This window comes from Maylandia zebra, linkage group LG1 (genome assembly GCF_041146795.1).
Source record: "Maylandia zebra isolate NMK-2024a linkage group LG1, Mzebra_GT3a, whole genome shotgun sequence".
In the NCBI taxonomy this organism is placed as follows: Eukaryota; Metazoa; Chordata; class Actinopteri; order Cichliformes; family Cichlidae; genus Maylandia; species Maylandia zebra.
Window position 1 is genome coordinate 44,595,180 of NC_135167.1, and position 15,302 is coordinate 44,610,481.

Sequence of the window (15,302 nt, forward strand, 5' to 3'; positions counted from 1 at the left end):
AGTTGAACGGTTTTGAAGGACTAGGCTTTGAAAAAACGTACGGAAAAATAAAATATAATAATAATAATAATAATAATAAAGATTCGAATAACAATACTGTGAATGCTTTTCAAGCATTCACACTAATAAAGATTAGAAGAACAATACTGTGAATGCTTTTCAAGCATTCACACTAATAAAGATTCGAATAACAATACTGTGAATGCTTTTCAAGCATTCACACTAATTATTGCAGCCCTCGAATATATCAGACAGTATGCTACTGAGGGCAGCTAACATAAGAGTTATGAGTTATAAGATATAATCCAAGTCGTAACATTGCTGTATGGAGCTGCAGATTTGGTTGCAGGTTAACATAGCTGGTCTGGCCCTCGGGCATACCGGGCATCTGCCCGGTGACTTATTTTTTATTTATTTTGTAATGGCATGAACAATGAGAGGTGGTGGATTGGCCAGATGCAGGTCGATGTGTAAAAATAACTCCGTTGTTTGGTGGTGGCTATGGCGGGGCTTCCACAGAGGCCAGCAGGTGGATGAGGGAAGGGGAGGCAGGAGGAGAGCCCCGAGGCAGCCACCAGTCCGAGTGTCAGGTGAACTGAACTTCAGGTAAGAAGTTATGAGCTGCAGTCTATCTGGGTCAGATATAAACCAAGTTTAGGTGGAGTTTATTTTCGTTGTGCTGACTTTTTACAGTCAGTTACAATAACGCGTACTGCGTGCTAGCTAGCAGGACGGAGTTTTTATACAGTACAGCTGGGTGGGTGCTATGATGTTACTGATAGTGAACTTTATTTTATTCATAAGGTTAGTTAGTAGAGTTTCCAACGGCTCCTTAAAAAAATGGAATGGTCCCTCATTCAGAGAAAATATTACACGTTTCGTATTGAGCTGTTTGTCCCGGGCTTTCGCTATAATGAAAAAAGACACAAAGCTGGAGTTATTCTGTGTTTACGCTGCACAGCTGCCTCTTCTTCTCTCATCCTCTCCCCTCTCTCTCCTGTTGCTACTTCAATCATGAAACTGATCAGTGATCAGCTGATCAGCTTTTCTCTCTTGTTTGTTTATCGCCCACTTTGCCAGCGGATGTCGTGCTAAACAACAGCAGCACGTTTAAGCTTGATCAGCTGTTGTTAGAATTTATTTAATATTAATTTCTAGTATCAGCTGATGTTTGCTGGAGCCACAGCTGTAAAGCTGCTGGTCATGATGTCGGTTTGGATATGTGGTGAGAGGGAAACATGAAGATGAAACCAGGAGACGTCCTTACTGAATCATCAGAGCTGAACAGGTGATGGAGAAACAGGTTTACCTTTTAGGTGACACGAATGAGTTGAAGTTATGAACTGTTTCTGAGAGACAAATAACACCAGGATCCTTTTTTTATGTAGCTGACAGCTGGTAACTGTGCAGGGGCAGGTCTAGCAAAGTGTTGCCAGGGGGGCAGGTAGGGCATTAACAGGGAGAGGGGGGCACAAAGATATACTGTACTTTCTTATTCTCATTTAAAATGTCTCGCTGTTATTAAATAATTATCTGAATCTTACAACCAAAGTTTTTATCTGACGTAAAATGTATAGAAATCATACATATACCAACAAGACTGTACATCACTGTCACAACAGCATCTGTTTCCATTCAAAGGCTTTATGGCTTTAATACCTGGGGGGCCGGTCTCTAGTCAAAATGCTCGATTTTCTGTCCCAGTCCAGCCCTGCAGGTTAATACTGGCAGTGTCACCATGCCAGCTGACTGTATTTCATCATCAGCCAGTGTTGTTCTTTATCAATATTACCAAAGTTTACCCTAAGGCAGCATAGAAAGTATTTACTTGCTTTCAGGTTTTATTCAAATGTTAGTCTTTTCAGTTGTTTCCCCACTTTTTTCCTGTTTCAAAATCAAACACCAGTTTGTGAGAAGATTATCTTCTTTTTTTTAACAGGCAACTGCAGCACAGATCATAATAAAATTGCTATTTGCTTGGGTATTACCTTCATGAATGACATATTAATAGGAAGCAAATTCTGCATCTTCAAGTTAGGATTTTAAGGGGGATAAGGGGCGGGGACACCAACTGATGTGCAACTTCTACTAAAGCTTTAGCATCATACTAATGATTCTTGACGCCAGCGAGGCTAACAAAGTGGTGTAACAATTTGGTTTTTTTTAAAGATAGAATTTCCTATTACTGACATCATTTAGAAACTAGGGTTTGACTCCTGTGTGAGACCGTAATTTTCTTTATTTATGTAACTTTTGTTTTCACTGGCAGTTTAGTGTTAGGTTAGGACAAAAAACAAATTAGGAAGGTTAAAGACAGAACATTACTAGATTGTGGTTTTAATTAAAATGTAGCCTGTGACAATGCTGAACACATGACAAGCTACTTTAAGGCATATCACCCAATTTGTAATATTGCTAAACATTTCTGAAGGCAGACGAGTCATGCTGGCTGGGTCAGTGTCATTTTTGTTGTAATTGATGTCTGGTTTGTTCTGTTCCCTAGTGATGGGTAGGGATGGGTACCAGTATCTGACATAATCCTTGAAATAGTAATAACACAGTATCCTCAGCAAAGATGAACTAAACAAGTTTTATTTTAATGGAAGTTTACTTCAAGTCTTAGATTTTTACTGTTTTTTATTTGATTACTTTAAAGTATATGATTACATTTGAGTAATTAAATAAAGACAGTTTTGATGGAGCTCCTGAGCCAGCCCAAGCTCTCTATGAAGACGAGGAAAAACTCCCCTGGGGGGGCCAGATTGACGGGAAGAAACCTCGGGAAAGCCCATTCAAAGAGAGATCCCCTTTCCTGGGATGGCTGGGGGGGTTACAGGAATTCCAAAACACTGAAATTTAAAGTGGGCCAATTAAAAAAATTATTTCCTGAAAAAAAGAAAGGTAATTCATACATCACACATAAATGATAACGTCTGAATTGTGTGTGTTTGTGTGTGTGTGTGATAGGCTTATCTCAGCCAAGTGTGATGCTGTAGGTCCTCCAGCGTCGGCCGCGTCTCCGGGACTTTGGTTAAACACGCGTCCAAGAAATCCCGGCAGTCTGGAAAGAAAGGAAAGAGAAAAAACATGAAGATGATAGTTCCAGTGGTCCAAGCCATCAGTCAGTCTTGAAGTGTGACGTTTTCTTACTTTTGGACAGATGTCTTTTGAATTTCAGGCGCTTTTTGAGGAAGCTCGTGGTGTTAAAGTCCCCCGCATGAAGCGCTTCGTACAGAACCACTCCCATTTGCCATACCGTGGTGGGTCCACACCTGTAGCAACTGCGCCCGTACCACTCGGGAGGGGAGTAAATTTCTGTACCTAATAAACAGACACAATTGCAATTTCTTCTAAAACAAAAGGCGAAAACTGACATCTGTGAAGAGCAAGAGCAGAATATGTTACCATAGAAGAGGCGGTACTGCGACCGCTCCTTAAAAAAGCAGCTGAGTCCAAAGTCGATGATACGAACACGCGGTACATCTGAGCCGGTCTCAATTAGAATGTTCTCACTCTTGATGTCCCGGTGAAAGATGTGTTTATCCTCCAGGTGCTTCGCAGCATCAACCAGCTGCTTCAGAATGACCTGGAAATAGAGCAGGGCGATATGACCAAAAATATTCATCACGATATACATTTGAAAAGTTGCGATAACGATATAACTGACGATATAACTGACACTAGACAAAATACTTTACAACTCCACAACTTTATTAGTGCAAAAAACCCCATCAATGTATTTTCACTTAAACAAGCAGCTGTTTTTTTATGTCCATTAAAGTTATATAAAAATGTAACAGTGCAAATTCCTCGCTGACAGTTTAACCAAAAGGCATTTCCAGTGGAAACTGGCCGACATATCCTCAGCATAACCATGTATAATATCCACAAAACTTAAAAAGAGGTTATACACACACAATACGGTAATATCATGTTGAGGTGCAGTACGTATCACTCCGCGAGGCGCCTGCCTACGATAGCCGTAATGCTCCGACAATCCATCGAGCGGTGGGGCTTTGTAGCTTAGCAAAGTCGCCGTGTACATAAAATAGTTTCGAGGTCAGTAAACACAACCAGAGTTCATACATAAGGCACACGGGATTATAAGGGGCGCTGTCGACTTTCAGAAAATTCAAAGGATTGATTTTAAGTGTGCCGTATTTTCCATACAACACGGTAATAACGACGGCCTGCTAGCATGCTCTACCAAAAATTGTGCTTTGTTGTGTATCTGACGGACGAAAGCGAAACCAGTTCCACACCACTGAAGCTGCAGCATTTTTACAAACCAGTTCTGGTTCATCCGTTTCATTCAACGATCCACTTTTGCTCTTCTCTTTCTGCGTCACCGCCATGTGCATATGTAAACAAAGGCACTGCACATGCGCGTTTTACCCATATTCTATCGCCATATTTCATTTTCCTATCGTTGCCCAAAATTACACCGGTATTACCGTGAACGGTATGATATAGCCCAGCCCTACCTGGAAACGATGAAAAAGACAATAATCAATCAATGGGTTAATGTTTCTCTAATACTCTGTGCTTTGATTGAATGATGTACAGTCTAAGACTCTTCTAAGGCAAGTCAACTTGCCTTGGCCTTGTCCTCTGGCAAAAATCCTCCATTTTCTTCTATGTATTTATCCAGGTCCACAGCGGGGACAGGTCTCTCCATCACCAGGATCAGCTCTCTGCCAAAGTCAAACCACTCCAACAGAGACACTGGGGCTGATGTTTCCACTGATCCATCTGCTTCAGCTGCAAGCTTCAGCATGATGGCAACTTCCACCGACAGATTCTTCCCGTTGTCATCCTGAAATATTTTAACAAAGTGGATGATGAAGCACAGACGTTCCACAGGTGAACGCTGCATGCAATCCACTAATGTAAAAACAATGCAAGTCTTGCACATTTACCTTCACTTTGCAGTACACTTTCCCCTTTGGGATGTGTTTGATGGCCACCTAAAAGACACAGGGCATTGATGAGCATTTCCTCAGTATGACATAATTAAAGGTGTAAAACAGCACACGTCTCAGCTTACGATATTATCCCTTATCTGCATTACTGCCTGTCTCACTACCACCATCTGAACACTTACTGGTAAATGATCCTTTATGCGGTAGCCAGCAAACACTGCTCCGCATCCTCCTTCTCCAAGCCGGTGCTCCTCCACGTATCTCGCTTGGAAGTCTCCTAAACAGACAAACACAAATTGGGTTTTACTACAGCTGTCACACAAATTACTCTCTGCTGTACCCTAAATGTTCATTTTGCTCTTCACCTGAATATAAAAGCTAAGCTGCTTGCTACTTACGTTTCTGTTCAGCCACTGACTTTTTGGCAACAGTTTTGGTTTTGTCCTGGTCCACGTTCTTTTTCTTAGGTGGGTCCCTGGTGTCTCCCGCAGCTTTCCTTTTGCCAGCCTTTTTGTTTTTACTGCAGCTCTCTGAAATCTCTATGCTGCAGTCTGCAGATGTGGAAAACACCAAAAGCACGTCAGCTTATTAGATAATAGACACAAATATCTCCCAAACACTAATACCTTCAAACTAGCAACCAGATGTACACTTAATCTACCCCTCACTCAACTAATTAGCCTACCTTTACCAGTGTCCAACCAGGAAGATGCCTGCCCCTTGTCACCGCTCACATGGTCAAGAAGTTTACGCTTTTTTGCTGTATTGGTTGTCCCCGCTTCATCTTGTTGGACCTTTCGCTTGACTCCCCTGACCACATGAGCATCTGAGCTGGTGGAAGGACCAGCCTGCTCAGTGACCCTCCTTCTTTTTATGGGGGTCGTTTTTTCAGGACTGGCCTTTCTTTTAGCCATCCTGCTCTTACAATCTATAAACAACAACAACAACAACACATTAGTGAAAAAGAGCGCTCGACATCAGGACTAGAAGGATTTTGATGTCATTGAATTTTAATTTAGTATTGCTTACAATATTACAAAAAGCCCACAACAAAATACAAAACCCCCACAACAAAATACAAAACCCCCACAACAAATTACAAAAAGCCCACAACAAAATACAAAACCCCCACAACAAAATACAAAAAGCCCACAACAAAATACAAAACCCCCACAACAAAATACAAAACCCCCACAACAAAATACAAAAAGCCCACAACAAAATACAAAAAGCCCACAACAAAATACAAAACCCCCACAACAAATTACAAAAAGCCCACAACAAATTACAAAAAGCCCACAACAAAATACAAAAAGCCCACAACAAAATACAAAACCCCCACAACAAATTACAAGAAGCCCACAACAAAATACAAAAAGCCCACAACAAATTACAAAAAGCCCACAACAAATTACAAAAAGCCCACAACAAAATACAAAACCCCCACAACAAATTACAAAAAGCCCACAACAAAATACAAAACCCCCACAACAAATTACAAAAAGCCCACAACAAATTACAAAAAGCCCACAACAAAATACAAAACCCCCACAACAAAATACAAAACCCCCACAACAAATTACAAGAAGCCCACAACAAAATACAAAACCCCCACAACAAAATACAAAAAGCCCACAACAAAATACAAAACCCCCACAACAAATTACAAAAAGCCCACAACAAAATACAAAACCCCCACAACAAATTACAAAAAGCCCACAACAAAATACAAAACCCCCACAACAAATTACAAGAAGCCCACAACAAAATACAAAACCCCCACAACAAATTACAAAACCCCCACAACAAAATACAAAACCCCCACAACAAAATACAAAAAGCCCACAACAAATTACAAAAAGCCCACAACAAATTACAAAAAGCCCCCAACAAAATACAAAAAGCCCCCAACAAAATACAAAAAGCCCACAACAAATTACACAAAGCCCACAACAAAATACAAAAAGCCCACAACAAAATACAAAAAGCCCACAACAAATTACACAAAGCCCACAACAAAATACAAAAAGCCCACAACAAATTACACAAAGCCCACAACAAAATACAAAACCCCCACAACAAAATACAAAACGCCCACAACAAATTACACAAAGCCCACAACAAAATACAAAACCCCCACAACAAATTACAAGAAGCCCACAACAAATTACAAGAAGCCCACAACAAAATACAAAACCCCCACAACAAATTACAAAACCCCCACAACAAAATACAAAAAGCCCACAACAAATTACAAAAAGCCCCCAACAAAATACAAAAAGCCCCCAACAAAATACAAAAAGCCTACAACAAAATACAAAAAGCCCACAACAAAATACAAAAAGCCCACAACAAATTACACAAAGCCCACAACAAAATACAAAAAGCCCACAACAAATTACACAAAGCCCACAACAAAATACAAAACCCCCACAACAAAATACAAAATGCCCACAACAAAATACAAAACCCCCACAACAAATTACACAAAGCCCACAACAAAATACAAAACCCCCACAACAAAATACAAAACCCCCACACCCCGTGACATCACGCTCCAAAGCCCTATTAGGCTAATCGTTGTGTCACTTCCGGTATTTTAGACAATCCCTTTCCATCAAGGATTTTTAATTTGTTGTGGGCTTTTTGTAATTTGTTGTGGTTTTTTTTTAATTTGTTGCGGTTTTTTAATTTGTTGCGGTTTTTTAATTTGTTGCGATTTGCACTTCCCAGCCACCGTAGAACCAGTTTCACGAAACTTAGCAAGCAGTTTGCTGACTGTAGCATGGGAGATGGGTGGTCTCGTAGGGTGTCTTGCATTGAAATCTGCTGCAATGACCCGGTTACTGCGTTCACCAGATATCAACACAATTTCGATCCGCTCCTAACATGTTAACCTCTTTGACATATCAATGGCTGTGAACAAAGAGAAACTTGTAAACAACTCATGAAAGGATAACCAAGCACACCATTGGGCAGAGAGAGTGTTCGCCTGTGGCGCCAAACAGGCTAGGACCGCCACTGTCCCTGATAGTGGCTCCAGCGTACCACACGGTGATGGAGTTGAGGATGGACTCGATGATTGCAGTGTAGAATTGCATCATCGCCCGTGTTGGCAGGTTGAATTTCTTCAGCTCCCTCAGGAAGCACATCCTCTGCTATGGCATCATGGCCTTGCACTCATTTTTACAACTTTTTAATAGGAAAAAAAGATTAATTTTAATTAAAAAATGTTTTGACATTTGTGAAAATGGAATTTTTCCTGTATTCATTTTTTTACATTTGTTTTGGTTTTTATTGCCTTTTGAGTCAAAAGTCTCCAGAGGCAGATGCTTGGTTTCCTGGTATTTCAAGACATTAATGCAATGGAAAGGGATTTAAAAAAAAGAAAGAAAGAAAGGAAACAGTGGAAAGTGAATCTCACATGAAGCGGAGGAGCTCAGAGTTCTCTCACTAGTCTAAATATCTTCAGAAGTGAGTGCAGATAGTAGTGGGAACATTTACTCAAGTACTTAAAATACATAAAGTCTGTGTTTCAGGTAGGTGTTTCCATGTTATACTAGATTCTGCTATTGTCATGGTTGGCTGTGTGGCAGGCGAGCAGAAGCGGTGGACGCAAAAATGCAGGACTCTTGGAGACGGGAAGAAACTGAAAACGCAGCTTTATTGCTGGAAGAATGATTGACAAAATAAAACTTACAAAAGGAAAACAAGACTCTAAAGCGAGGTGCTGGAGGACTGGACATTACAAACACACAGCAGGTTGAAGGAACGACGCGACAGGGAGCCCAGGAAAACACAGGGCTTAAATACATAGGGGAGTAATTAGGGAATGGGCGGGAGGGAGGGAGACACAGCTGGGAGAAATCAGGCTAACGAGACAGGGGAGAGGTAAAACTGAACACACTGACATAAGACATGAACTTTCAAAGTAAAACAGGAAATAAGAAACAAATCACAAAACCGCAAACATGTTATGGCCCTGTCCATAATCTGTTTTGGTGGCTGTTGTTGTCTGTGCCTTTAAGTCTTTGCAGGTCCCGGAGTGGATGAGCTGACGGCTGCTGATTGGTCCCCTGGCCATGTGATCTTCATTCAAATCCCTCACCAGCAGTTGTCCCGGGGCAGCCACTGACAGCAGCAGCAGACCTGACCCTGGCCTCCAAAACCTGAGACTTTTGTGCCTGTGACTTTGTGCGACTTTTTTGGAGTTTTGTATATAGTGTGTACATTAGTTTTCATTGTAAATAGCCTTGTAAATAGCACTGCAACAGAAGGGGTGAGCTGCCTTATTGTTTTTCCTTGCACTGTTTTCTCCTGTTTATTTCAGTTAGGGAGTTAGGTGTAGCGCTTGTCTTTTGTTTGATATTTGATTTCACATAGGGTTGTAGATAACACCTCCTCCTGACTTAGCTTGTTTTGTTTGTTATTTTGGCCTTTGTTCACCCCGGAGCTTCATTTTTGCAGTGCAGAAAAATAAATCACGATTCACTAAGAAATTGGTTTCCCTCTGTGTATGGTTTTGGGGACCAGGGCGGGGCAATTCTTTCAAACTTGTGTTGCGTTCCTGTACCCCTAGACTGGGGCGTAACATAAAGTGGGGGCTCGTCCTTTTTTTTTTTTTTCTTTTGCCATTCTTTTTGCTCATTGTATTTTGTGGGTTGTCTGCAGTTTTTGGTTGGCAGTTTTCTTGTAGTGTTGGGGGTGATCTAGTCACAATGACTTTTGATGTGGATGATTTTGCACTACAACCCACCGTGGATAAGTTGGATCGATGCACAAAGGCGGATTTGTTGTTGGTGGCAGATTTGTTTAATGTTAGTGTGCCTTTACATGCTAAAAAGGCAGAAATTAAGCAGTGCCTGACAGCTCAGCTGGTGGATAAGGGGGTATTTGCGGAGTCGAAACCTCGGCCGGTTGAGGCGACTGGAGGTTTGGTGGTGGATGCGGGAGCAGAAGCTGCTGCAACCATCCCAAAAGCTCCCAGTGGACGGGTGTCGCCAGGGGCGGAGGCTCCTGCTGCCATTCAGATCCCAAACGTTAGCCCAGCCGGACAATCAACAGGATTGGTTACGGAGGATCTTGGGCTCGCCCTTCGCCTGAAAGAGGTGGAGCTTGCGACTAAGTCCAAAGAAGTTGAGCTTATGCATCTCCGCATAAGGGCTATGGAGCTGGATCCTTCCCGGCAGCGCAATGTTACCTCTACCCCAGTGAGTAAAGTTGTGAGTAAATCTTCTGATTCACTCTCCTCTGACCAATTTGATGCAAGCAGGCAAATTGCTTTAGTGCCACCTTTCAGAGAAAGTGAGGTTGACTCTTACTTTAATGCCTTTGAACGCACCGCAACCACTTTGAAATGGCCCAAGGATGTGTGGAGTTGCTGCAGTGTAAATTGGTGGGGAAAGCACAGGAAGTGTGTGCGAGCTTGTCTATTGATGACAGCCTGGATTATGAAATTGTGAAATCCACTATTTTAAGGGCTTATGAGCTAGTTCCAGAGGCATATCGCCAGAGGTTTCGGTCGTGTGAAAAATCTGCCAACCAAACACATGTAGAGTTTGCCAGGGAGAAGACTCTCTTGTTTGATAAGTGGTTAGCTGCAAGTAAAGTGAAGGACTTTGCTCAGCTAAGAGAATTGGTCCTGCTGGAGGAATTCAAAACGTGTCTTCCAGAGAATGTTGTTGTATATATCAATGAGCAAAAGGTGGATTCGTTGTCTAAAGCTGCTGTTCTCGCAGATGAGTTTGTGTTGACCCATCGCGTTGCGTTTTCAGCTGTGCGCCGTGAATGTGCCCCGTTGTCGAAACCTGCGAGGAGTTTGAGGGTTTCTCCTAAGCGTCAAACGCGCCCTGATCAGGTCCCCATGACTGTCCGAGAATGCTTTTATTGCCATGATACTGGCCATCTCATTGCCAGTTGTCCGTCGCTCCGTCGCAAAGAGCAAACTCACACATGGAAAAAGCCAAAAAGCATTGGTTTTGTTCAATCGGTTGCTACTCCTAATCCTATATACACTCTGCACAGTTATGTGTTAAAAATACAGTAGATCAGGTCCATCAGTCAGAAACGGAGCCTGGAGACGTCTGAGACAAAGCTTTTGTAGCTCTTTGTCGACGTTCCTCATAATATTTCTAAAAAAAGGGAAAAGTGAGAAAACAAATATCGTTAGGCCAACAGTGTGATTTTGTGTGCTGAATCGTGTATATGTATGTGCGTGCGTACCTGCAGGTTGTCGTAGTGTTTCTGGCTGCAGCAGTGGAGTTCCTTGGCGGTCTTCTCATTCAGGCAGAAAACAGAGCAGATGTTACAGAAAAATCCTGATTTAGGGACCACAAACTCCTGACCTGCAGAGAAGCAGAAACAGGAAGATTAGACAAGTATTAACAACACATTTGAATTTAGAGTGTGTGTGTCTGACCGATGGGGCTGTTAGGGTTGAACTGAGGCAGTCTGAAATCTGCTACAACACACGGAGACTGAGAGCGAGATCGCTTTGCCTCAGCTCCGACAAGCTCCCTCCTGCGTTTAGCCACAACTGAAAATGAAAAGAGCGACACGTTAATCATCAACGAATCTGCTACAGGAGCCACTGGGTTTATAAAATAGTTAAACATTCAATTATAACTCAATAATAATTGAACAAATGATTTCGATTTACTTGAAAAGCTGAAACGTTCATCGGCCACTTTATTAGGTACACCTGTTTGACTGCTCATTAATGCGACTCTCTAATCAGCCAATCACATGGCAGCAACTTAGTGATTTAGGTATGTAGACATGGTCAGGTGACCTGCTGAAATTCAAACTGAGCATCAGAATGAAGAAGAAAAATAATTTAAGTCACTTAAATGTGGCATGTTTGCTGAGCTTAGCATTTCAAAAACTGCTGATGTGCTGGGATTTTCCCACAGAAGCATCTCTAGGGTTTACATAAAACCGTCTGAAACAGAAAATATCCAGTGAGTGGCAGTTCCCTGGAGGAAATGCATTTTTGAGTTTAGAGGAGAATGAAATAACTGCTTCACGCTGACCGGAAGGCCAGAGCAAGCCAAACAACCACTTATTACAATGCACAAGAGCATCTCTGAACGCACAGCACATCCAACACTGAAGCAGATGAGCTACAGCAGCAGAAGACCACACTGGGTTCGACTTCTCTAAGCTAAGAACGCAAAACTGAGGGTACAATTCACACAGGCTCAGCAACGCTGTAAAATAAAAACGCTGCCTGGTCTGTTGAATCTCAGTTTCTGCTGTGACATTAGGATGGTAGGGTCAGAAATCTTGGATCCATCCTGCCTTGTATCAAAATCTCAGGCTGGTGATGGTGTGGGACATAGTCATCGCACCAACGGAGCATTTCTTAAACACCACATATATAAAATATATTACTACCACCAGGCTGAATGTCTGTAGCACAGTGAGGAGCACAAATATGAGATCAGAGCCACAAAATATCACAACTTGTCTTTTTATATTCACTTTACTGTGTTTTGGCTGTCAGAGCGGTGTATTTTGCTGATTTAAAGCAGCTCTTTGTACCTTTAATGTCGGCCATGCTCCATCCATCATTCTCCTCTCCCTCCTGTGTCTCGTCATCAGGACACTTGGGCTCTGGCTGCTGTCCAGCAGGGGCGGCTGCAGCATCGGGCTGGGTCCCTGCTTCCTCCTCGGTCCTCTGGCTCTCCGCCTGGCAGTCACCTTTGGTCACTGCATCAGTCGATTCTGCGGTCTTCTTGGTTTTCATTTTGAGGTTGTCACCAGAGTCTTGCAGATGCTGTTTCAGGCTCTTCAAACTGAATTTGAAAGCAAAGATGCCAGTAGGTTACCACGAAAAGAGGTTTGTTGTCACAAAATGTTCATGTGAAATAAGAAATTCCATTTCAAATTCCTAATCTAGAGTTGCTTATATCTAAATCACATGCTGCTCTTTTTGCATCTTTGGGAACTGTTTACTACAGACGACCTTGAGGAGCGTATGGTATATTTGACTCTGCCACTAAAGCTGAAAAAGAAAGATACTCACGACTCAATACGTCCAGCTTTACTGCTATGAAGAGGAGAGAAAGAAGCACAAGGTCAGACAGACATGAAGACACTTTAAAGAAAATGAAGAAACACAGTGTAAAATAAATTTCCTCTTTTTCTCACTTCTGATCGTGGGACACACTTACCAAGCAGATAAATAGTCCTTGGTGACTTTGCTCTCCATCACCTGTGTTAATCCACCAGGTTCGGCCATCTCAATGCATATCTGAGAGAACAGAACGGATATTTGAGCAACACAGTGGTACTCAATGGGTGTGCTACAGGCACGATTTGTATTGTACAGGGCGATGAAGAATTTGTCCTGGCGAGTTTCTTTACTGCCCTGTACGATAGTACAAGGCAAAGAAAAAAAAATCTTGGAGTTTTAAACTTGCAAATGGGAAATAAGTGCAAACATATTTCTATACTTTTGCAAAGTTTTGATTGAACAATAAAACCACTGAGCAAGAAACACTAAAAGAATAACTTAGCGCTGCCTCAAACTGCAGGGATCTCCCCTGCTCGATGGGCCAGGACAAAAGGCTGAACAGGTCATAAGATTACTACTTGGTTGAGAACTTGGTGCATTTCAGGCAGTCCTTCTTCACCAGTGTTTGCAAAGGCATGTGTAATTCAGATTGCCTGCCGCAGGGACTGTCTGTACATGGAATATTTAAACTTGCTCAACTCGTGTTAAAAAAACACAAAGTCTCCTTCAGACTCATTTAAAATGTTTCTCAATATGAAAAGAACAGCAGACACCATGACAAGCCTTGCAGCCTTCTGTAAAACATAAAACAGTTGCACGTGCTTATGAAATCGTACCCTGTTGGCAAGCGGCAAGAATCTGACAAAAGCAGCAATGGACGCCACCACTTCCATGATCATCATGACAAGGTCCACATTCTACCAGTGTTGGATTTGTCAAAATCTGGAAGCAAGAAAACTCACTAATGAAGAAACATCAGTGGCTGTCCTAGCTTCATTCAGCATGAGCCCACAGCGACTCGCCGCATGTCACTGGCGAGTGGCATTAGTGGAACATCCCTTGGGCGGATATTAGCTACTCACAAATGGCACCCTTACAAACTCCAGCTACTGCAGCATCTCAGCGAGGATGACCCAGATCGGCCACAGAATTTGCAGAATGGGCAAAACAAAAATTGGAAAAGGACCCTCAGGTCACGCAGAAGATTTTGTTCCGTGATGAGGCAAACTTTTATGTGAATGGTGAAGTTAACAAACAAAACCACCGCTATTGGTCTGACACTAACCCTCATTGGATGGATCCCTCCAAGACTGTTGGAACAACAAAAGTGATGGTTTGGTGTGGTATATGGGGTACAACGATAGTGGGTCCATTCTTCATCAATGGAAACCTCAAGGCCACTGGATATTTGAAATTGCTACATGATGATGTAGATGAACAGTTTCCTGGAAAGTGGATTGGTCGTCGTGGGCTAGTTGAATGGCCCCCAAAGTCTCCCGATCTGACCCCCTTAGACTTTTATCTTTGGGGTCATCTGAAGGCAACTGTCTATGGTGTGAAGATACGAGATGTGCAGCACCTGAAACTACGGATACTGGATGCCTGTGCTGGCATTTCTCCTGCGGTGTTGCTATCAGTGTGTGAAGAGTGGGAGAAGAGGGTTGCATTGACAATCCAACACAATGGGCAGCACATTGAACACATCTTATAAGTGGTCAGAAACTTGTAAATAACTCATGAAAGAATAAAGTTACGTTGAAACCAAGCACACCATTGTTTTTCTTGTGACATTACCAATAAGTTTGATGTGTCACATGACCCTCTTCCTATTGAAGTTGTATCCAAGATGGCCGACTTCTAAATGGCCACCATGGTCACCACCCATCTTGAGGAGTTTGCCCCCTCACATATACTAATGTGCCACAAACAGGACGTTAATATCACCAACCATTCCCATGTTATTACAGTGTATCCATATAAATGGCCCACCCTGTATTTTCCAAGTCATCAGCATGCTGTGCTAGTTCCTCTACCCACTTCTTCAATGATTGGAGTTTGCCCAGGGTCACCGTCGTGACATCCGCCATAGCCAAGATCCGGGCGTCCGCTTCCTTTATGTGCGTCTCATGGTCCTCCAGTTGTTTCCCTTGTGCTTGTAAATAGCAGGGAGACCCGGCTCGAGTTTATCTTCAATGACTTCACAGTTACTTCCTGAATCACCTCACAAACTAATGGATGTGTTCCAATATTCAACTCTGCATCAGTTCCCATGCTAGTTCCCTCATTTGCCTCTCCGCTCTGCAAGTTGGGGTCCCCCACAGTGTTGGGTATTACAACTTTCCTTCACGGCATGTTGTCAGACT

The 15,302-nt window shown here is 42.4% G+C and overlaps 2 protein-coding genes across 2 annotated transcripts; both read right to left on the bottom strand.

The window, feature by feature from the left end:
- Nucleotides 1-2,559: 2,559 nt before the first annotated feature.
- Nucleotides 2,560-5,909, bottom strand: LOC112430886 (serine/threonine-protein kinase pim-1-like). Its single transcript, XM_076881880.1, has 8 exons — nucleotides 5,608-5,909; nucleotides 5,321-5,473; nucleotides 5,105-5,199; nucleotides 4,920-4,967; nucleotides 4,598-4,816; nucleotides 3,406-3,586; nucleotides 3,151-3,321; nucleotides 2,560-3,061 (listed from the first exon to the last, which is right to left on the bottom strand). Exons 1-8 carry the CDS (start codon nucleotides 5,834-5,836, stop codon nucleotides 2,970-2,972), a joined length of 1,188 nt encoding a protein of 395 aa, XP_076737995.1. The 5' UTR covers nucleotides 5,837-5,909; the 3' UTR covers nucleotides 2,560-2,969.
- A 2,765-nt stretch (nucleotides 5,910-8,674) lies between these two features.
- On the bottom strand, nucleotides 8,675-14,277 carry LOC106675893 (uncharacterized). The gene is made up of 7 exons (XM_076887247.1): nucleotides 13,776-14,277; nucleotides 13,097-13,176; nucleotides 12,949-12,972; nucleotides 12,465-12,718; nucleotides 11,341-11,457; nucleotides 11,145-11,266; nucleotides 8,675-11,053 (listed from the first exon to the last, which is right to left on the bottom strand). The coding sequence occupies exons 1-7, from the start codon at nucleotides 13,839-13,841 to the stop codon at nucleotides 10,979-10,981; spliced, it is 738 nt and encodes a 245-aa protein (XP_076743362.1). The 5' UTR covers nucleotides 13,842-14,277; the 3' UTR covers nucleotides 8,675-10,978.
- Nucleotides 14,278-15,302: the final 1,025 nt, after the last annotated feature.